The sequence below is a fragment of the Pithys albifrons genome, chromosome 8, assembly GCF_047495875.1.
Source record: "Pithys albifrons albifrons isolate INPA30051 chromosome 8, PitAlb_v1, whole genome shotgun sequence".
Taxonomy (NCBI): Eukaryota; Metazoa; Chordata; class Aves; order Passeriformes; family Thamnophilidae; genus Pithys; species Pithys albifrons.
In genome coordinates, this window is record NC_092465.1 from 12107142 (window position 1) to 12128606 (window position 21465).

The following is a 21465-nucleotide window of genomic DNA, read 5'->3' on the forward strand; positions in this document are numbered from 1 at the left end:
CTTGGTGCCCACCAAGGGGACACGAGGGGATGGGCAGAGACTGATGCATAGGAAGTTCCACCTGGATGTGAGGAAGGACTTCCCTACTGTGCAGTGACTGAGCACTGGGATAGGTTGCCCACAGTGGCTGTGGAATCTCACTGGAGACATTCCAGAACCATCTGGACGCACTCCTGTGCCGTGTGCTCTGGGATGACCCGCTGTGCTCCCTTCCAACCCGACGCATTCTGTGGAACACATTCCCTCCCTGGGGGATCACTGTGTTAGAAACAGAATTAGGGTTTTCTGAAGCTAAAAGAACTCTAAGAGAATAGTTAAGGGGTAATTACTTTCCAACGTTTTTTTCGGCCTTTGGAAGGGGATGGGGTTTCTTGGGCAAGCAGGTGAATGGGGCCAGACTCTGAGTCCCCAGTTCCCAGGCAACAGGAAGAGGGGCAGGGACCTTTCGGCCGGGAAAGGTTATGAAAAGTTTTATTTCTTTTTGTTCTGTGTTTGTCTCCTAGGCCAGAGGGACACACCCGATTCAGCTGAATTTGTTAAATAAAAGTTTAGTTTTGCTTTGACGATTTTGTCCCCTCTAATTTTTATTGGTAAAATGTGAGCGTTTCTCACAACTGGATTTGGGCGGATCCTCCCCAAAGCATCTGAACCTCTCTGCGGTCGGACCCGGCAGGCAGGGGCGCGGCAGTGCCTGGAGGCGCCCGCGGGGATGGTCGGGCGGGCCGAGGCCGAGCTATTCCCGTGCCATTCCTGTGCCATTCCCGCGCTATTCCCGTGCCATTCCCGGGAACGCGCGTGCCCGCCTGTTCCGGCGCGTTCCCGCCGGGCGGCGTCTCCATGGCGACCGGGCGCGCGGTACCGGCCCGCCCGCGCATGCGCACGGAGCGCGCTGACCTCACCGCGGCACCGGGGCCCGCAGGGCGGTGCCGCGCCGGCGCGCGGGGCGGGGCGGGGCGGGCACGGGCGGCGCATGCGCGCTGGGCCCCCCATTCTTCCCGTGGTCGGCGGCGCGCGCGGCCATGGAGCGGAGCGGGCGCCGCCGCCGCCGGCTCTGAGCGAGCGGCACCGGCAGCGGGGCCCAGGGGCCGCCACAGCGGGGCAGCGTCCGCCCGGCCCGCCGCACGCAGGTACCGCCCGCGCCGCGCCGGCCCGCGGGGGGGAGCGCAGCCGCGGGGCTTTGTGTGCGGAGCCGCCGCCGGGTGACCGCGGGCAGCGCGGCTCGGGGCGGGGCCCGCCCGCCCGCGGCACCGGCCGGGAGCAGCGCGGGGCCGGAGGGAGCGGCGGCGCGGGCAGGGCAAGGCAGGGCAGGGCGGTCCGGCGGGACCGGCGGTGCGGGGGCTGCAGGGGCCTGGCGCGGGACCACCCCCTGGCCCGGGGCCGCCCCGCTCCGGCCATGCGGGGCCCGGGGCAGCGCCGGGGGCTCCGGCGGGGCTCCCTTGGGCACAAACAGCGGGCGAGGCGAGGGAGGCGGGGCTGTGTCGGCGCTCGGGGCTCTGCGCCCCCGGCAGCAGCATCCTGTGCGCGGGGTGGGCTCGGCCCGGGGCTGGCCCCTTTGTGCACGTGCCCCTTCCCTGCGGGCCCCTCTGGCAGCGATTTTGTGGGAGTCGGGCGGGGAACGTGAGTTTGTTCCTTTGCGAAAGGGTGGGTTGATCATTAGGCAAATCCGGCAGAAACGGTTCAAAGAGATGATGGGTTTGAGTCAATAAAATTTAGTTATGCATATTACAGTCCTGTGTGGGCTCTGCTTAAGGTATTTTTAATGTTATGTGGCTTAAAGATACCTTTGAGGAAGGGCGAGGCTGTTCCCTGTCCCAGCCCTCTGCACAGCCCCTGGGAAGGACGTGGGAAATTGAGGGAGGATGACAAACTCAGGGTTGTAAGGGAAGCCTGTGGTGGAGCAGCGCAGAGGCTTCCCAGGTGTGAGGATTCTTCTGTCCAGTGGATATCTTGTCCCTTTTGGACTTATTTCATAAGTCAGTGTTTAGTAGAGGAGACAAGGGTTAAGTAAAGAAGCATGTGCTGAGCCAATGTTAACAGAGCAGGGATGCAGTCTCCAGCCCAGCACTTGTGCCAGCATTGGAGGCAAATATGTCATAGTCCAGTGTGCTGCTGAGCACTGCAGCCTGTTTCTCTGCATCTTCTGAGCAGTTGTGTCTTTGTTGTAAGCTTCTCTTTATGCTACCTGGGCACTGTTGAAGACAAACCAAAGCATTGTTGCTTGATACCTGCAGACACAGATCCATCAAACAGCTCAGCAGTTTTCAGAGTAGTTCTTGTAGAGGCATTGGAAGTGCAGGTGTTTGCTTCTGTGTGGGATTCTGAATTGAGAGGTTTGCAGCTGGAGAGGGGATATGTGTGAGAACTTCCAGTAGTGGTAAGCTTTAGAGGAAAGGACTACTGGAATTGCAGGGCTGTCTTATTCAGGGTCTTCCTTACCATGGCAGTGCAGCTCAGTGTGTGGAGCAACCTCTGTGCTGCAGTCCTGGGTTTGGCAAAGTCCAGGCTTTGCTTGTTTTCTCCATTGAACCCTGTCAGTGGGACTGAAACCTGGAACTTACAAGAGAGACAAAGGATTGATGTGTCACCATGTGTGATCTCTGTATGTCATAGTCTCGCTTAATTTTTTTAATTGTTGCCAACATAGATTTTTCTTTTTTGCAACTGATGCTTGCAACACACCTTTGATGTCTTCAGATCTGATCGAACAGCTTCTGTTTCAAGAAGAAAAATGCCATGAAGTTATACACTTTGGCCTTGCTTCACTTGGCTGTTAATATGCAGTGTTAAAAGTGAGAGGGTGACGTGCCTGGGAGATGGAAATGTTTCTCTAGTTCACATGAGGTTCCCTAGAAGGACATAGAATGCCTACGACTGAGTGAACTGGTCCTCCAGTCAACTTTGTAGTTATGTAGGAATGTTAAATTTGTGCTGCTGCTTTGGTGTTAAGACAACCATATATTTAAACAGCAAAACCCAAACCAGAATGATTTATCTATTTCTCCTATATGTTACTCAGTCTCTCTCCGTCCATCAGGCGGTTTGTTCAGGGCTCTTGGTGGTAAGAGGATGAGAGCTGACAGCAAGTCTGGCCACTTCTGTAATGATTTACATTACAGTGAAGGATGAGGACAAGATCTCCTCAACAACCTTTGTGTTGTGTCATGTTAGAAGAAGTTTCGTGAGGCTGGACATGAATTGTTCAGATGGATAAAGCAGTGACCTTCCCTGCATGTACCTCCCCATTTCAACATTCATGCAGGTTTTTGTGAGAGGTGGCTTTGAGATGTGTGGACTGCCATTACAGGTCCCTTCTGACCTCAGATGACTTTGGATCAGGCTCATGTGTCACCCTGAACCTCTCATTATCTCAGGCCTAGCCTAGACTAGGGATGGAAATGTTGGCGTGCCTCTGGATCGGGCTTGCTGCTGTTAACGCCTCCTTGGCTGGCAATTGTAATTGAGGCTTCCTCTTGGATTCTGACAGTTCTGGCACACCTTGGAGCAGCCTTTGCCAGTGCATTAGAGAAAATGCTGGCAAGTATATAAAGGTCTCTCACCTGAGTAAATAAAATAGACTATTCTTGTCTATTAATTTCTTCAGACTGTGACTTTAGTAACTTATAAGCAATCTGACTATGAGAGGAAGGGGCTTGGTTCTTTCCTTGATGGAGGGTTGATGTGACAGTGTTGTGCAGAACAGCATTAGCATTACACCTCTGTTTGATGGCATCCACTTCATGTTGCTCTGTGCTCAGTTGCTTCATTTTCATCACCTTACAGAGCGATGAAGTTTTCCTTATGTGTTTCTTCTGAGCTCACTTGGTGCTTTGGACATTGTCCATTGGACCAACCTGTTACTAGTCCTCAAAGCTGTCTGAAAGCCTGATGTGAGCTAGTTATGAGCTTTAGACGGTGGGATACTGAGGAGCTAAACACATACATGTTCCTTATGCAGTGAGCTGGTGTCTGGCTCTGTCACACATGGGAGACCTCACTTTCTCCTCTCTTTGGCAGCACTAGCACTCTTACACCAAAAAAACCTCCCATCACAAAACACAAATGAACTGGATGGAGTTGTGAGTGTTCAAGTGTATAGGAGTGCGACAAATGGGTTTTGTGGTCTGAGAGGCTGCTGATGCTTCCCAAGAGATTTGATCTCAATTCATGCATTTGAGTTCACCTGGTTTCCTGCTCTGTTCCTTAATCAAATCTCTTCATGTCTGGCTCTTTAAGGAGGGAGATGTCCACTCTGCATCTGGAAACAAGTATGCCAAATAGGAACCGCAAAATTAATTGTTAGAAGAGCATCATCAACATTAGTTTATTGAAAGTGAGTGGGCAGATTTAAAATTCTCCAATTTGTTTCCACCGCCAGCAAGTTAATAGACTAAAGAGCCTAACCAGGCCAGTCCTTGGTACAGCATTTCTGTATTTCGGGTTTAAGCTGTGGCCTTTTATTTACACTTGTCGATGCTTTAGATTCCAAGATATGTCAGAAAGCCAGATTGAACCAATAATAATTTGAGGCAAAGATCTGATCAAAACAGTCAGATTCTGACCTGTGTTTCAAAATGCATCTGAGCAGAAGGGAGGAATTGCAGTTGTGTCTCTCTGCTCCTTACATGCAGGTGATTTTATTGCCCAGAAGTCTCTTCGCTGCCACTAGAGGTTCAGTCTAATTCATCTATTGTCAAAAAAAACCTCTTCCTGCTGCTCCTTGTCCTGTGCTCCCCCCACCCACTGTTTCATAAATCTGAAAGTGTTGTGGTGACTTTCTGCACTCCATTGCAGTTTGTGTTGAAGGATTTCTTTGGCCATCCACTCACGTGTGGTTGCAGATGCCAGGCTGAAGAGAATCTGCTTATGCCTGAATGTAGAGGGTAACTAACCCTCCCTCCTCTCCCTGGATCTGAACTGGTTCTAGATGCTGTTTCTTGCTGGCCCTGTCAGCATTTGAAGTCCAGCAGCTGCTGAGTGTTCTCTCCTTGGCCAAGAGCTTCTGTGACAGCCCTGGGCAACAGGGGTAGGCAAAGACCCCCGTTTTGCTGTGCAAACAAATTTGTGTTTAGAGTCACAGAAGAGAGATGGGCATCAGCTGGGAAGCCTGAAGGGAGACCAAGAAAATAAACTTTTCCCAAAACTGCTGACTTGCAAATTGCTGCTGTTGCATCTCACACCAGTGTTGCTTGAGGGCTTGCACGCAGGGTATGATCTTGTGTATTATTTTGTCATTCCAACCTGTCATTTTACTGCTAGCACTTGTCTCATGTTCTTCCTTCCAGGATAGTTCTGGCTTGGACTTGTACATGAAAACTTACTTCTGTGTCATTAACCTGTTATATATCAGTAAGGATAACAAGGTCCTGGAGGACTGGAGTATGGAATTTATACTGAACCCACTGCTGTCTTTAAAATTCACTTATCCTGATTGTGTTCCAGCATGTGGTGGTGTCGTTTTTTTCTTTCCCCAAGGTGTTACCTCACCCTCAGTTCCTGCTGCCACTACAGACTTGCTTTGCAGTGTCTCTGGGGAAGGCACTGAATTTCTACCCTATTCCTGCCTGCAAAATAGGAGCTTCTTGGTGTTCTACCGCTTTTCTTTTCAACTGATGCACAGGAAGAAATGCTTTCCATCTCAGGACTGGCTAAACTAGTGATCCTGGCCTAAGGGACTTGGATTGCAATGCAAACATAGATTACAAGATTCAGATGTGAGATGTGAAGCTCCTGGGCCTGCTGGCAAACTGACAAGTGATTGGTCACTCTGCTCTGGTTCTCAGTGCTGTTCTACTTACGAACCTTGCTAAGCATTTTACCCACATGAGGCTACAAGTGAAAGTCTCTTCCTTTCCTTCCCATGTTTTTCCAGATGAGCCAATATTGCTGCTGAACTGGGGAGGAGAGTGTTAGGATGTGACTCTAGAAAATTTTCTTCTGCACTCCTCATTGCAGTAAAAAAAAGGTGGCTGGATGCCACTCCATTCTTTTGGGATGCATCAGCACAGCCTGTCAGGGAACCTTGTGCACCTTGCAGAGCTGAGCTGAGAGCCAGTGCTGTGGTTTGTGGGCCAGGGTCCCACAGTGCCAGAGCTGCAGGCTCTAAGACAAGGTTAGATCTCTAGAGTGAGGGAGAGGGAGGGGTTTTGTACTCATAAATCCAAAAACTTGAGTTCTGTCACAGAATCAAGTGTCACGATGATGGTGAGTTCCCACCGCCACCAGTCCATTGCCCCTAATTAATTGCTTGTAGTGTGTTGTTTTGGAACCGTGAACTGCGGTGCCTACAAGAGGGAGTCCACACAGAGCAGCTCCTGACATTGTAGGATTTGAGCTGCATCTCAGCACTCAAACTGTTAAAAAGCAAGGAGACCCTGAAAGCTCATTCGAGTTGCCCTTGGTCTCAAAGTTAAAACTGAGCTAATTTCAGAGAGGTGTTGTATTAGGAAAACAAAAGGTGTTAAAGCACATCTAATTTTCCGCCCTACTCTGGAAAGGTTGTTCCTACTCCGCAAAGTGGTTTCATGAGTGTAGGGTATTGGAGTCACATTGAGATGACCTGCAAGTCATTTTGATTTGCTGCATCTTCATTACAGGGAGATTGTTTGAAGATTGTAGCCTTGCTGAAATTGGTATCAGTGTGAGGTGTTCAGTTACTGAGGCAGCAATGTAAACTTTAAGTGGAGGCATAAGAATTCCTGTTACCTGAAGCTTATCTCTCATCCAGGGTAGATAATGCAACTTTCACAGTTAGCATCTGGCCTAGAAGGATTGTGTGGGGGCTGGAGGCCACAGCCAACTTAAGCCCTGGAAATCTTTCAGCTGTCTTTATTCTGGAAATCTGCCTCAGTTTTCCTAATGGCAGGGGAGTTGTAGGTTCGTGACTTGGGTCTGTACTTGTGCACGTGAACCGCCTAATGGGCTCCAGGCATAGAATCATAGAATCATAGAATCGATTGGGTTGGAAAAGACCTCCAAGATCATCGAGTCCAACCCTTGGTCCAACTCTAGCTCATTTACTAGATCATGGCACCCAGCGCCACGTCCAATCTGCATTTAAAGATCTCTAGGGATGGTGAATCCACCACCTCTCCGGGCAGCCCATTCCAATGCCTGATTACTCTCTCTGTAAAAAATTTTTTTCTGATATCCAACTTAAATTTCCCCTGGCAGAGCTTAAGCCCATGCCCCCTTGTTCTATTGCTGAGTGCCTGGGAGAAGAGACCAGCCCCCACCTGGCTATAACTTCCCTTCAGGTAGTTATAGACAGTGATGAGGTCACCTCTGAGCCTCCTCTTCTCCAGGCTAAACAACCCCAGCTCCCTCAGCCTCTCCCCATAGGACTTGTGCTCCAGTCCCTTCACCAGCCTTGTTGCTCTTCTCTGGACCCGCTCCAGCATCTCAATATCCTTTCTGAACTGAGGGGCCCAGAACTGAACACAGTACTCAAGGTGTGGCCTCACCAATGCAGAGTACAGGGGAAGGATCACTTCCCTGGTCCTGCTGGCCACGCTATTTTTGATACAGGACAGGATCCCATTGGCCTTCTTGGCCACCTGGGCACACTGTTGACTCATGTTGAGCTTCCTGTCAATTAGTACTCCAAGGTCCTTTTCTGCCTGGCTGCTCTCCAGCCACTCTGTGCCCAGCCTGTAGCGCTGCAGGGGGTTGTTGTGGCCAAAGTGCAGGACCCGGCACTTGGCCTTGTTGAACTTCATCCCATTGGAATCAGCCCATCTCTCAAGTTTGAAGACCAGCTGGTGTTTAGCAGAGTCCCAGCAAACCTTCAGCCCGATGCTGCTCTTCTGAGCATGAACTGCCTGCAGCAGTGGAGAGTTCTACAAACACTGCCTTGGTGTGGCCAGTGCTGTGGGAAGAGAGAGAAACCCTCCTTGGAAGACCTTCCCGAAAAGAAACTGCATCGCACATAGCCAGTGCTTTGCTTATCATCAGGGTTGTACTGAGGAGCTGCAGTACTGTCTGAGGACAGTTACTGTGGAAGGAGTCTCTGCATCAAGTACCTGCAGAGACACTTGGGACATGGAGATAAGCACGGGGCTATCTCAGCAGCTCATGGAAAAGCATGAGTTGTCAGTCTGGAAATCTAAGATACCCATCTCTGGATGAGAGGGTGGCTCAAGTACAAGGCAACACTAATTACTGATTTAAAACAATCACCAGGGTTGTGCAATATTGCTTGGCACTAAAGAAACATTATTGCCTACTTATGGAGACAGGTGAACAGTGGGAAGGGCCCAGCTGTCAGTTGCTGGGTGGATGTTTCCTGCATCCTCCCTTACCTCCAGCAAAGGGCTGCTGCTCTCTTCTTCAAGTAGGACACTTGATGTTGTACTTGCCACCTCGTTCTCTCAGAGGGTTTGAACTAGTGAGAATACTCTGAGCTTGGAAACTGTCAATACAGCTGCTTTGTTCACTGCTACTTGCACACTGAGGGAAGAGAAAGAGAAGATTTGATTGAGTGGTTACTGATTGTTGTACTTTGTAGTGCCCTGACACCTAATCCCCCATGGGCAGGGGATGGCTGTACCGGCTGAAGCAAAAATAGAGTGTACAGTGGGCTGAGAGCTTCCACCCCTTCTACAGAGCTGCAGTTTGAGGCTGCCTTGCTAATCAGGTCTCCACTCTTTGCAGCACAGGATGTCCAGGTGGGTGGTCCCCTGGTGTAATGGAGAGCACAGTCCTGAGTTCGAGCCTCAGTAGGGACCGTCCCCTGGCAGTAAATGCCTCCCTGCCATCCGATCCCATCAGACCTCGGATGCTCAGCAGGGTCAGCCTCGGTTAGTACCGGGTGCTGTGACAGTCCTGAGGACTTCACTGTCACTGTCCAAGCTCGCTCGGCCGTGGCAGATGGACCTTGGGACTTAAACGGTGGGGCCAGTTCTGCACACGCTGTGCCTCACCTAAAACATCCACTGTGCAGGCTGGAAGGGCATGTGGGGAGAGCCCTTCCCAAATCTGCGTTGGCGAAGTCTGGCCATACATACATACAGTCAGGTCTCCACTTAGTCTTTGCAAGCACAAGATTTCCAGGTGCTGTTCTAATAGCTCTGAGGTTCTTGGCTGGCAAACCCACTAGTTCTGTGTTTACACTGACCACCTTCCAGTAGTGGTGAGCTACTGTGGGTTTGCTGTCTGGTAGCTTTTATACTTGAAAAAATACTGCATTTGGCTAGGGTGGAGATCTCTTGAAGGAGCAGATGAGTTCTTTGTTGTGAAAAGTCAAAGTTCAAGGAAATATCTGCCTAATATACTTTAATTTTAAAGTGAAGTGACTATGCAATTAGGTCCTGAGACCTGTGAACAAGGATTCTTGTTGGTACAGTTGTGTTACTGTGTTATTTTTGCAGCTGCTGAGCTACAGCTAACCATGTACACACACAGAAAGAAAAGACACCAAAGAACTGTGGTTGTATTTACAAGTTGTTTGCAAATTAAGCTTACTGGCCACAAGTAGAGAGATACCTTCAGGAAGATGACCAGAAAGGGCTGGTTATTGTGTCGCCCTGGCTCTTGCCTGTGGTGATAGTGAGTGGCAGCAAGGGACTGGTCTGTGCAAGCTTTTTTTGGAGAGGTTATGGACTGCACTGACTTTGGCACATGAAGATGACAATGAAACATGACAAAGATGATAGCCTGATGACTAGAGCAGAAGAGAGTGGGGCATTGTTTTAAAGCTGAATGGCTGTATCAGAAGAGCTCCCAAGTATAGGCAAGCCCCAAAAGAGTAGTATTGCATTTGTGTGTGCTTCAGGTTCTATTCCTCATTGCAAGAGGAAGAAGATTAAAGTTTCCTGTGAAGGATAAAGTCTTGCTTGAGCATTGCAGATAATGCACTTTCACTTAGTCTGGGATCAGTGGGGTTCTCATGAGTGCTGAAAAAGTTAATTGTCTTATGTACTCAGTTTAATGTTGCCACAGCATCTTAATGTGACAAGTATTTCCTATTACTGTTTGAATTGACCTGTTCTATGTGCTGAGCTAGTTTCTTTTGCTGTGAATTTGTACCAGTGTTTGTGGTGTTATGGTGATGGTATCTGGGCTGAGTAACTTGGGACTGTTGAGTCTTTGTCAGCTTTCTCCTTTAATTCATAATTTTGAGCTCCAAGGTGGCCCAAACTTAAACCTCTCTATAGTGGCTTTCTGCTGGATAGCTCTGGATGGAAAATCCATGTGTTACTGGCAGGGGCTTTGACTAAGCACGTAGTTTTGATGTCTTATTAGTGAAACAGGGAACTTGTTTGCAGTGACAGAGTTGGGGTGGAAGAAGAGTTTTTCTCTTGGATTTTTTTGTTTACATATTGTGGTTGTTAGATGTAGCCTTGCCTGTCTCTTCAAGCCTAGGAGGATTGTAGAAGACCCTTGCTCTGGAGCTTATATTTGCAACCCTTCTCCAGACTTGGTGGAGCTCCAGACACAGGACCTGTGCCTCTGAGTTACTACTTTTGAGTTCTCATGACTGTTCTTCAGTGGGAAGAGGCTGTTAACAGAAGTTGTTTGTATCTTGTAACATTGGCTACCTGAAAAGTGCAGGAACAGGAGTGGGCCACTGGGGCTCAGATTGTGACTGTGTTTTTTCAAAGCATGTCATGTGGGAAGCATCTGCCCAGTTGGTTTCCAACTTGATGGGATGTAGCAGCCATATGCTTCATTGCCTGGGAGGTAAGTTTTTTGTCAGTTTGGGACTTGTTTTTCTCAGGTGATATTTTTTCTACTTCCTTCTGTGAGGAAGAGAGGGACCCAACAGACTTCTTAAAGTGTAGAAAATATATTTTTTCTTGTTTTTTAGGTGAAAAAGTGCTATTTAAAAACCTGTTGGCTGGTAGATGCAAGCTAGCTTCAGCCTTTCCTCTTGGCTTACTATTAATCCTGATTTCCCCAGGATTCAGAGGTGTTTCTGGCTCTTGTCCCCTGCATGTATTTAGTAGTGGTGCCATAATGTGTAGTGGATCTTCTGTGGAGTACAGTCTTCAAGGTTGTGACACAAACCTGTTCTTCTGTAATGCATCATGATGTTTTTCCCATGCCTTCCTTCATGTGTTTAAAAATCCAGAACTTTGAAAGACATTTGTTTACATTAATTTGCTTAAAAGGTTGTTTCTGTACTTGTTGGCAGAGATTTACAAACTCAAATGAAAACCACGTAGAAGAAAGGCCTGTAACTTTCATGCTCCTTTCTCATGGCACTGTGGCCAGCTAATGGTTTTTCGGATGTGTTGAGACTTGTTTGTGTGTGATGGTAATAAAAAATGGCTATTCTGTGGTAACACACAGTCATTCACACCCTTCTGTAATCTGAATTTTCAAGTTTAAGCAAGTTCTACATTTACATTGTAAAAGCAGTTAGACTTTCTTCACCATGTTCTATTCAGTTTAACAGAAGATCCCCCCTGGAGTCCAGAAGCAAACTGCACAGCTAATTTGAAAGGCTTGAGCTAGAACGTGGTAGCTCTGTGCTAGTGAGGGATCCAGTAAAATGCTGCTTCACTGAGTGAAAACCCTTTGGTTGAGTAGTCTGACGCTGCTGTGTGTTATTCTGCCTCACATAACTGGAGTGCCTGCAGCAAGGAGCAAGACGAGACTGTGCTGGAGGGCAGGGGACAGTATTCAGAGCTGCAGACAAGGAGACATGGATGAAAATGTCTGCTGCAGTTCTGCAGTTGGTTAAAGTGGCCCTTGTGCTTGTGCTGCCATGGGTAGTCAGAGCTGTGTCATGAACCATTTCAGTTGAAAGTGGGAAAGCTCAGAGGACTTTTCAGAGTTGGTGCTGAACTGACTGAGAAACTGTAGCATCAGCAATTAAAAAGGTGGTGCTTTCCTCTAGTTTGGAACTAGTGTATCTCTTCTAGAAAGAAAATTGGAGTTGCTCTAAGACTATTGACTGGGGGGAGGCAGGATGTTGAGAATTTTAGTATTTAAAGTCAAATCGCTCTTGAAGTGACTTGAAACAAAGTGGTGAGAGTTTTGTGTGTCCTTGAGTAGTTCAGATTGGGGTATTGGTCACAGGTGAGCTGTCACAGCACTGACTCAAAGCTCGAGGTGCTGTGTGTGCAGTGCAGCTAAGGCTTCCTGGCTGCTCTGGGGAGCGAGGTTTGCTGGTGAGAAGTCAGTCTACAGACACAAGCAATACCTTCTGGCTGAGGGTAGGATCTTCAGGCAGTTGGCTGAGGTGAGTCCCTGAGTGTACAGAACCAGTTTTGATCACCATCAGCCAGCGGGGATTTGAATTGGCTGCCTGGAATGGAGGGACCTGCTTTCTGGTGAGTCCTGCAGAGCCAGTGTGGGCAGCTGGGACACATCTGGCAGTGCCTGCAGGGTTAGGGAGGCTTAACACCTCCGTGCTGAATTAGTTGCTGTGTTTGGTGGTGATGAGATGTGGCAGTGTGTAAGTCTGGCCAGGGGAGATGGAGGTGAGATGATGAACTGAAGAACTCTGCCGTGCCAGGGCTGCTGTTGTTTCCAGGCTGGGATTCTTGTGTGCACCATGTCTGTTGTCAGGTCCACTTTGTTTTTATTAAGACTTTTGTGAATGCCTTATTTGCACAAACAGAAGGTATTTAGATTTGCTGCCCCGGTGCTTCCAATTAGTGACCGTGCGCCTCCAGCTTCCTTCCAGTTGTTTGTTGAACCAGGTGTCTGCCGTGCAGCCTCTTTCCTTGCTCTGAGCGTGACCTGCTTTCCTTATACTGGAGGAAAAAGTAGGGCAGATTTCTAGCTTTGGGTATTATTAGCCAGGAAACAGAAAGACACCCTGGGTTTTTATTCCCCCTCCTGGAAGAGCTAACCTGTGGTGAGGGGGTGCTTCAGGAAGCAGAATGGTGTTGCCAGGAGCCCTGGTCTGTGCCAGGGTGCAGGACAGGCCCCCTGGATGCTCCCTGGCTGCCTGCAGGGATTCATTTGGTTGCAGATGAAGGGACAAAAAAGAGCTGTAGCTGGATCCCTAATGAAGTCCTTCCATGGGAATGTTTCTAGGCTTAAGGAACATGATCAAACCCTAGACTGACAGTAATTTTTTTATGCATAAGCCAAAAGTTTTCCTCAGAGGTAATGCTGTGCCTCTGAGTGGCTGCAGAGTGGCCTGGCCTCCTTTGTCTATGTATGGCCTTTGTTCTCAGGATGGGCACTGTCTGTTGAACTGCATTCAGACTGTGCCAGTGCTGTTTCCTGTACACCTGTAGTTGGGAAGTAACAGAATTCAGCCTGGAAATAGCTTGAGCACCTGGTTTTTAAAACTGATCATTTTACATTCCTGGAGCTCGGTGTTAGTGTTGTCTTGCTGACCAGCTGGTGACATTGATTGCTGAGGGCCAACAGTCAAAACAGGATCCAGATCTCTTCCTGCTTTCACTTAAAGTAAATAGGTTTTCCTGATAATTTGCCGAAGCATTTTGTCCCCACCTTTGTGGGTGGATGGTGATAGTGGCAACTGCAATAATATAGATTACTAATCAGTTCTTACTTAGGCTGCACATTTACTGTCTATCATGAAAACTTTTTAGGGAACTGATGGGTAACTGCTGTTGTAAAGAATAACCAAAGGTTTTGTCCTGACCTACCTTGTTTGATTCCTGAAAATAGAACAGTGCTGCTTGTATCCGACTTACCACAGCTTGGCAGCTGTATATGAATAACCTATTTTGTGACATGCTTTCAGTCTTGTCTTTTCTTTCTCCAGTCTTAATTTAACGTACAATACTGTTCTTTTTCATTTCTTTCAGAATGGACTGCTGAATTGGGATTTATTGCAGACTCAACAGTACAGTACTGCTCATTGCTTCATCTATTACCAGTTATTTAAATTGGACTTTTAATATCCTGCCAGCTGCTGTCCACACACACATGGTGCATTGTTGCCATTCTCAGAATTGCGTCTTTGAAACCCAGACCCTCAGTAACCTTCATCGAAGGAAGAGGCGACCTCCTGCGTGCTTTTGTGGAGGGATTTTGTGGACCTGCTGCCCTCTAGCTTTGTTGCTGGTGCTGTATTTCTGAGATACCATGGAGCCCAGTATGGAGTATTGCTTAGCGCAGGTGCTGCAGAAGGATGTTGGAAAGAGACTTCAAGTTGGCCAGGAATTGATAGATTACTTCTCAGATAAACAGAAGTCAGCTGATCTTGAACATGATCAGACTATGCTGGATAAAATGGTTGATGGACTGGCCACTTCTTGGGTAAATTCCAGCAATTATAAGGTAAGACTTTTCAGGTGGAATGTGATTATCATCAAGTTTTGATGTCAAGTGCTATTTGATGTAAGTGAAACTTGTATAGTAGGCATTCTGTTATACTGTTCTGTAAGCTGGTAATTATGCTGAGTCCACCAGTGCTGTTCCATATCTTGGTATCTGATAGCTGCTGTGATATTGAGGACTCAAGGCAGTGAGAATTCAGTAAATGGTGGTTTAAGTGCAAGTGGATTTACATTTGGTGTTCATGGTTTGTGATATGCTGGTGTCTTTGTGTACCTTGTTAGCGGGTGGCATGTTTTGATCATCCCAGTAGTCAGCAGTGTTCATTTGCTGCCATATTAGCAAAGTTTCTAAAACTACAAAAAGCATATATAAACAGCAGTGTTTTTCAGTCATTAAATAGCACTAGACTTTTTTTCCTGGGGCACTAGACCTTTTTTCTGTGGGCAACTTAAACACAGTAGATCAATTGTACTTGGGTCGAGAAAGGTAATGTCTGTGTGTATCTTCTGTTGAATGTGATAGTGTTGAAATGACTTGGTAGGACATGGAACTCTGCTGCTTTGTTGTCCCTGTTGTGTTGCTTCATCTCCCTACAGGTTTTAGTGAGGAAATTCTACCAAAGCAGGTACTGTGGGAGTGGGGAGGGCTTCTCAGCTGTGGCTTGGAAAACTCCCATCCTGATCTGTTATGAGACACTTGGACAGCTTTTAATAAGATACTGTATGGGATGTAATGGGAGACTGTTCCTTTCTATTAAGTCCAGGAATGTCTGAGAGTGAAAGTTCCTACAGATCTGATCCTGAAGATACTTAACTGAGGGTTGTACAGGAGTTTGCACCTGAAGAAGTGAAGGAGGGAGTGGCCATGTAGGTTGCAAATGCTCTGGAGCTCAACATCCTCAAATTAATTTATTTTTAGCAGAAATTTTGATTGAGAAATGTGTGTGAGCTTGCAGGGTGCTGGTCAATGTGTTCTGCAAAGTGGCATTTTTTCTCTACATTTTTGTCAACAAGCAGCTGTGGTAGAAGCTCTTTGGTGTGTCGGGGAAAAAAAAAACCCAAACACTAAAATCACAACCACCAAAGCCAATATGGTCTAGTAGAGGATCCATTCTGTGGGGCACAAGAAGAACTTTTTCGTTTGCTGTCATGAATAAGTAGTGTACATAGAATTTTTTGAGAGTATTTCATACTTTTATTCCCCTTTTTCTTGCTAACTGGCTTTCTTTTCCAGACTTCCATGACTCTCAGGGTAAGGGTAGCCCAGTCACAGTAAAATCGAAATTGTTACAAAATGTGCTTTTTGCATGGGTGTTTACTAACTGATGTAGATCACAGAGCTATTCAGTGCTTTGCAATTCCAGAGTCACTCTTAGTTGGCAGAATTTCTTTTCAGATAACTTGCTCCCCCCCCCAGTCTTTTGTCTGTTGAACTGCATGCTTACAGTGATCACTGTGGTGCTCATTTTCCAGTAACAAACTGGTGGCACTTTTGTACTGCAGTGATTCTGTTCCAGAACTCATGCTGCTGAGCTGGCTGTTCATTAATGTGTGTGTTCTATAGATAGCATTTGCTGTGGTTAATAAGTTCTAGTAAGCATAACAGAGACATGTCTTGGATGTCTGGAGTGTGTTTTCTCAGTGAATGAGTATAATAAGGGATGTGAAGCCTTTCAGTGGAGCAGGCTGGCTATCTGGAGGTTGGTGATCTGGGGAGATCTGCTTCAGGATCCAGCCAAGGCTCAGTGCATCATCATATGCCAATCCCTTCTTTTTGTTTTAGTGCCTGCATCTGCATTTTTTTTGCCATTTTTCTTGACTGCTTGTGGGGTGGGAGTTCAGAAGCTCAGCTCTGTCTGGTGTGGAGGGAGCACAGGGAAGCTGGTGTCATCTGAATCCAGTTCATGGATTAGTGTTTCAACCTTGAGAGTGAAAGGCCAAGTATCCCTGCCCTAGAATAGCCATCTGGAGAGCTAAACTGCAGTTGTTTGGTCACAGTTGAAAAGGCCATTAAATTTGTACTCTGCTTCCCTTCTCACCTCTGTCTGTTCATTTGAGAAAATATCTGCTTAAAACAAAGATGGAGATCATCTGCATGATTTGCAGTTTCCTTGCACTTCAGTGACACAGTGTGTGCTCTCAGAATAAGACCAAGTCTGTGTAACAGACCCATTATCTTGGAGCATCATCCAGTCGATTCATGGCTCCTGCTTGTCTAGGACTCTTCCAGCTATACACTTGTGCTTATATGTCATCACCGAGGAAACATCAGCAAACCAAAGAGATGCGACATCTTTAAGGCAAACCAGCTCAGTTTGGATTAGGATGAGTTGGAACTGATGATGAAATTATTAGACTTTTACAGGAAGGGCTCAAGCTGTTTCATTGGCTTGCAGTTCTGAGCTGTGTATGTTGTGGCCATCGTTTATATTTTTGGGCTTTGATGCTTTTCTGGATACTATTTCTGTTTTAACATGACACTGTGTTGTAAAGTCCTTGACCTCAGCACCCTGCCTGGAGACAATACAATCTTCATTTTCAAGTGATGCAGCAAAAAAAAGAATGATGGAGGGCAGAGATGCTTCTCTTTCCTTGTTGCTGTCCAAGTCTGTAAAAACATCATGTGTGAAACAAACTGAGACCTAATGTGCTTCTGATAGCACTCAGCACTCTGAAACTCTTAATGAATGATCTTGTGACCTGGTGACTGATTCCTGCTTTTGAACAGGTGGCTGCCTTAGGTGCAAAAGTCGCCTGGATAATTGAAGATGCTTTTTAAGTGAATGAAACATAAGGGTAGTTACATGAAATAAGGCACTGAGGTTCAGTGCAAACCCAGTTGAGTGTTTGTGCTTGAACTGCACCCTGCAGGCTTTGCCTGGCCTGTGCTTTCCTGGCAGTATTTACAGGTGTGTGTAAGACAGAACAATGGTGCAGAGTGAAAGATAAATTTACTTTGAGAGCTCTTACTTCTCTTTGGAGTGCAGTTCCTTGGAGCAGCAGCCTATGTTTGGGTGAGCAGTAGGAGCTGTGTGTTACACCAGCGAGGCTGGGATGAGGAAAGTCTCGCAGGATGCTGCAGCCCAAAGAGGAATCCTGCCTCTGTTCTGGTTCTTTATGTGTTTTGTTTGCTTGCTCTGTGCTGTTTCGAGATGGTGGTTCTGCTTGACTCCATTTCATAGAATCATAGAATAGAATCATAGAATGAATTGGGTTGGAAAAGACCTTCGAGATCATCAAGTCCAACCCTTGGTCCAACTCCAGTCCATTTACCAGATCATGGCACTCAGTGCCACGTCCAATCTTGGTTTAAAAACCTCCAGGGATGTTTTTTAAATGGCCTACCCCTCTCTGGGCAGGCCATTCCAGTGCCTGATTACTCTCCCCCTGCTAAGCATAAAAGGGAGTTATTTTGCTGAGCTTTGAATCTCCAAACCATAACTAAGGCCTGCACAGAGCTGTGTGTCTTGAGACGTGAAGCAAAACAGCACAGCGCTGTCAGGGGCTTCAGCATGTCCTCCCAGCTTCACAGTCCTGTAGCAAGGGAGAGGGCTGAAATCATCAGTAATCCCTTGGTGAGCAATCTCTCTCTGAGCTGCTTGTGGCAGTATTTAATAATGTTGCTGTTCAGTGTGCAGGGTCTCCTGGCTCATCTCTGGCTGATGTGCCTCTCTGGCTACCCAGACTAGGTTGTGCCATTGATGTATCCCCTTGAGGTGTAGTGTAAAATAATATGTCCAGGATGTTAAAGTAGTTTTCTACCAACCTGATATTCCTAGAGGTGAACTGAGGGTGTTTGGCAGTGACCTGATTCTGCACAACAGTATTGAACTGCTGCCCCCATCCAGCAGTGTCGATGAGCTATTTTGCATGTTTTCTGTCCCTGGGGGATGTGGCGTGTGCTGCTGTAGTCCAGGCTTACACTGGAAGTAGCCCTTGTTATTGCTGGTTTGTTTTTGATAAACTTGCAAGAGCAAAGGCAATGTCATGGTGCCAGCCTTCAAGCAGGTCAGGGGCCAACATACTAAAGAGAGATTCTACTCAATGTTTTCTCACTTTGCAGAGAGGTAGGAGAGGCCAGTTTGAAGTGAAACTGGGTTTGCAGTAAGGATGGGATGAAGCTTTTTATTTTTTCATGAACTTTGGCAAGTAGTGATTTTCTGTTGCTGCACTGCTCTCACTGGACAGGGTTTACTTTCCAAGGAGAGTATCTCACCCTTGTATGGGATGATCCCTTTGCCCGAGTGCAGCTCCATCTGTGTGAGGCTCTGCCCAGCATCCTGCAGGACTGGGGTTTGCCTCTGAGAGGGGACTGAGGGACTGACATGGTTAACAGACCCGCACATCTGAGGACACATCCACAGCCTCCTGCTGTGCTGGTAGACCCAGTCTGTCAGCCAGGGCTGTGTCCTAAGCTTGCTTTGTGTTCATGTATGCAGGACTTCAGATTTGATTTGTTTAGTTCCCAGCTGATGATGTTACTTAAAGAGACATCATGCTCTTAAAAATAAAATATATGTTAAGATGTTGCAGAGAAATTTTGTGGTATGGTGAAATACTGCAGGGAAATTTTTTCCCTTGACAGAATTCCTAACAGTGTTGGAGAACACAACCTTCCATTCTGATCTGTTTCTGAATATCAAGCATTACAAGAGCACGCCTTGCTGAACTGAAGAGAAATAAAACTTACATACATAAATTAGCTGGCTTTCTTAAACTGTGTATTGAATATTCTTTTTTTGCTTTGCTAATTGAGGGGTAGAACAGATGGTGCAGGCTTAGTTTGAAGTGACATCCATTAGAGTTACTTAAGCTGATGAATGGTTGTTCACTATAAGCATACATTTGTTCTCTGCTGTGTTTATTTTGGTTGAAATTCAGTGAAAGAAGTCCTAATTTAAGAAATAATTATCATGCATGGTTATGGGTTGATATAATAATTTGGTAAGTGTGTTTTGTTGAGTATTTAATGCATGGGGGGAAAAGACTTCACTGTCTGGGGAAGAAAAGGAGACTTGTAGGGTTTCCAAGCAGCTGCTGTTAGTTGGTGAATTTTGGGATGCTGGAGGTACATGAAGAACAATAGTTTATACATTCATTTAGCACTTAAAACCTCTTTACCATGAAGCTGAAATTGCTAATAAAAATGAATTAAATTAGTTTTGATATGAGAAATGGACTATGGAGGAAGAGTGGTCTTGAGGTCTGGACTTGCAAGTAGAGCCTATTCCTTGTGTGTGACCATATCGCAAAAGGTATCTTGACAAAAACTGCTTTTGCTGACTCTTTAGGGGGAAAAGAGTAGGAAGGGCTAAAGACTCATGGTGTTTGAACTACTTTTGTGGAGTGTGCCCAGTCCTTACTTTCAGGCTTCTGTGCTGGCATGCTCCTTATAGGTGGATTTTCCTGACTTATAAAAAAGCAGAGTTTTGGCTTCAGGATATCCATTTTTTTTGTAAGCATTGATGTTAATTCCCAGTCCAGCTGATCAGTTGTTTTTAATTTGGCTCCAGGAGCTGGACCTGCCTTTCCAATACTCACTTCTCTGTGTGCTAATTGATGGGATTGTGGTGCAGCTCTTACCTGTGTGGTGTCAGCAGTGTGGGCAGTGCCACAGAGGGTGCAGTGCAGAAGAGATGGGAGCAGCTGGGATAGATCAAATTCAGAACCAGCTTCAGTCCTTTGTATTCCTGGCAGGGAAAAAACTAACTGCTGTGTCAAGTCAGCGTTTAGTTTCCCTGTGGCTTTTCCTTCACACTCAAAAGGCAATAATGACTGATTGTAGCAGAAAGGTTTGTCCTTTTCTGGCCAGGGTGGGAAGAACTGTAGTGTAGTAGTATTTTCTGGTTGTTTATGCGCAGTGTGGATGTGCTACTGGTTGCATAAAACAAAGCCTGAGTGTACCAGACAACAGTGTTTTTCAGTTGTTTGCCAAGGTATTACCAAATCAAATAGCAATAGTGAGAACCTACAGGATCCCAAGTGAGTGTGAAGAGCAGAGACACAGTGCTGAAATAAATAGGACAGAAGTTTGTTTACAAAATTGTGGCACATCCAGGGTCTGGCTGACTTGGTATCCTGCCTCTTGGTGGCCCTTGGATGGTGAGAGATGAGTAGAAAAATGGGATACAATGTAAAAGTCTCCCTTGCATATCCTTCAGGCCTGTAGAGATTTGAGCCTGATTTCATTTTCTCACCAAATTAATCCTATAGATTTTTAGTCCTGGGACTGGCAAGTGTTGTCTATGGCTGATTTTTGTGTGTGTGTGTTTTTGTTTTGTTGAATCTGTTTTCTCTTGGCTGTTGGTAGAGTGGCTGCCTCAGCACTGGCATGGCCAAACAGGCTCTTGTTTGGGACTGAGAGTTTGGTCAACACACAACAGACTGAACCATTGAGGTTACTAAATTGAGAGGATAAAGCCATTCCTTTAATGCTGGTGTAGTGTTTCAGTTGCAGCACTTCAATGTTTGTCACCAGGGTTTATTCAGACGTCCAACACAGTTACCCGGCTCGCAGGAAGCCTCGGTGTTCATTGCTTGATGCAGACTGAGGGTCACAACTGATGCATCAGTGGAAAAGGCAGATTATTGGGGATTTATTTCCGTGGGTATAAGGGTGTACTAATGCTGTTGTACAGGGCCTTGTTGGACCCTCTATGGCATGTGTTGTACAGTTCTGGTTGTCTGTCTGCAAGGAAGGAATTCAAGCTGGAACAGGTGCAGGGAAGGGCCAGTGGAGTGTTTAGGGGATTGGAGAGCCTGCCTAACCAGGAGACTAAAGTTTGGCTTGTTTATTTTGCAGTATGAAGGCTGACAGGGAATATGACTGCTGTCTATAAATACATCAGAGGGGTGAACATCAGGGAGGGGAAAAGAACTAATAGATCTAAAGGGCAAGGTTAGCACAAGAACGAAGGGTATAAACTGGCCGTGAGTAAATTTAGTCTGCATGGGAGATGAAAGTTGCCTGCAGCAAGAACATTGGAAAACTCTTGAAGAGACAAGGGCAAGACATTTGGTTTTGGGATAGATCTTGTCATGATTTTGAATAGCTTATATACAGTGTAGAGAAATAAGATTATGCACAGTGATAAAGTTCATTTCAGTCCTTTGTCTGTGTGGTAGAACAGGTATGATACTACACCTGAAAATGCTTGAACAAACACAAATATTTTATACAGTGGTACTGATTTTGGTCCTCAGAAATCCCAAAGTGACTTATAGAGACTGTTCATGCTGTGTCTGTTACCTCTGGATT

The 21465-nt window shown here is 46.5% G+C and overlaps 1 protein-coding gene across 1 annotated transcript in view; it reads left to right on the forward strand.

Moving 5' to 3' along the window:
- The first annotated feature begins 987 nt into the window (after positions 1–987).
- CLASP1 (cytoplasmic linker associated protein 1) overlaps positions 988–21465 on the forward strand; it is a 172443-nt gene continuing 151965 nt past the window's right edge. Inside the window, exons 1-2 of the mRNA XM_071562499.1 lie at positions 988–1127; positions 13734–14208. Coding sequence (XP_071418600.1) covers positions 14014–14208 — 195 coding nt within the window. The 5' untranslated portion in view covers positions 988–1127; positions 13734–14013. The remainder of the gene's footprint in view (positions 1128–13733; positions 14209–21465) is intronic.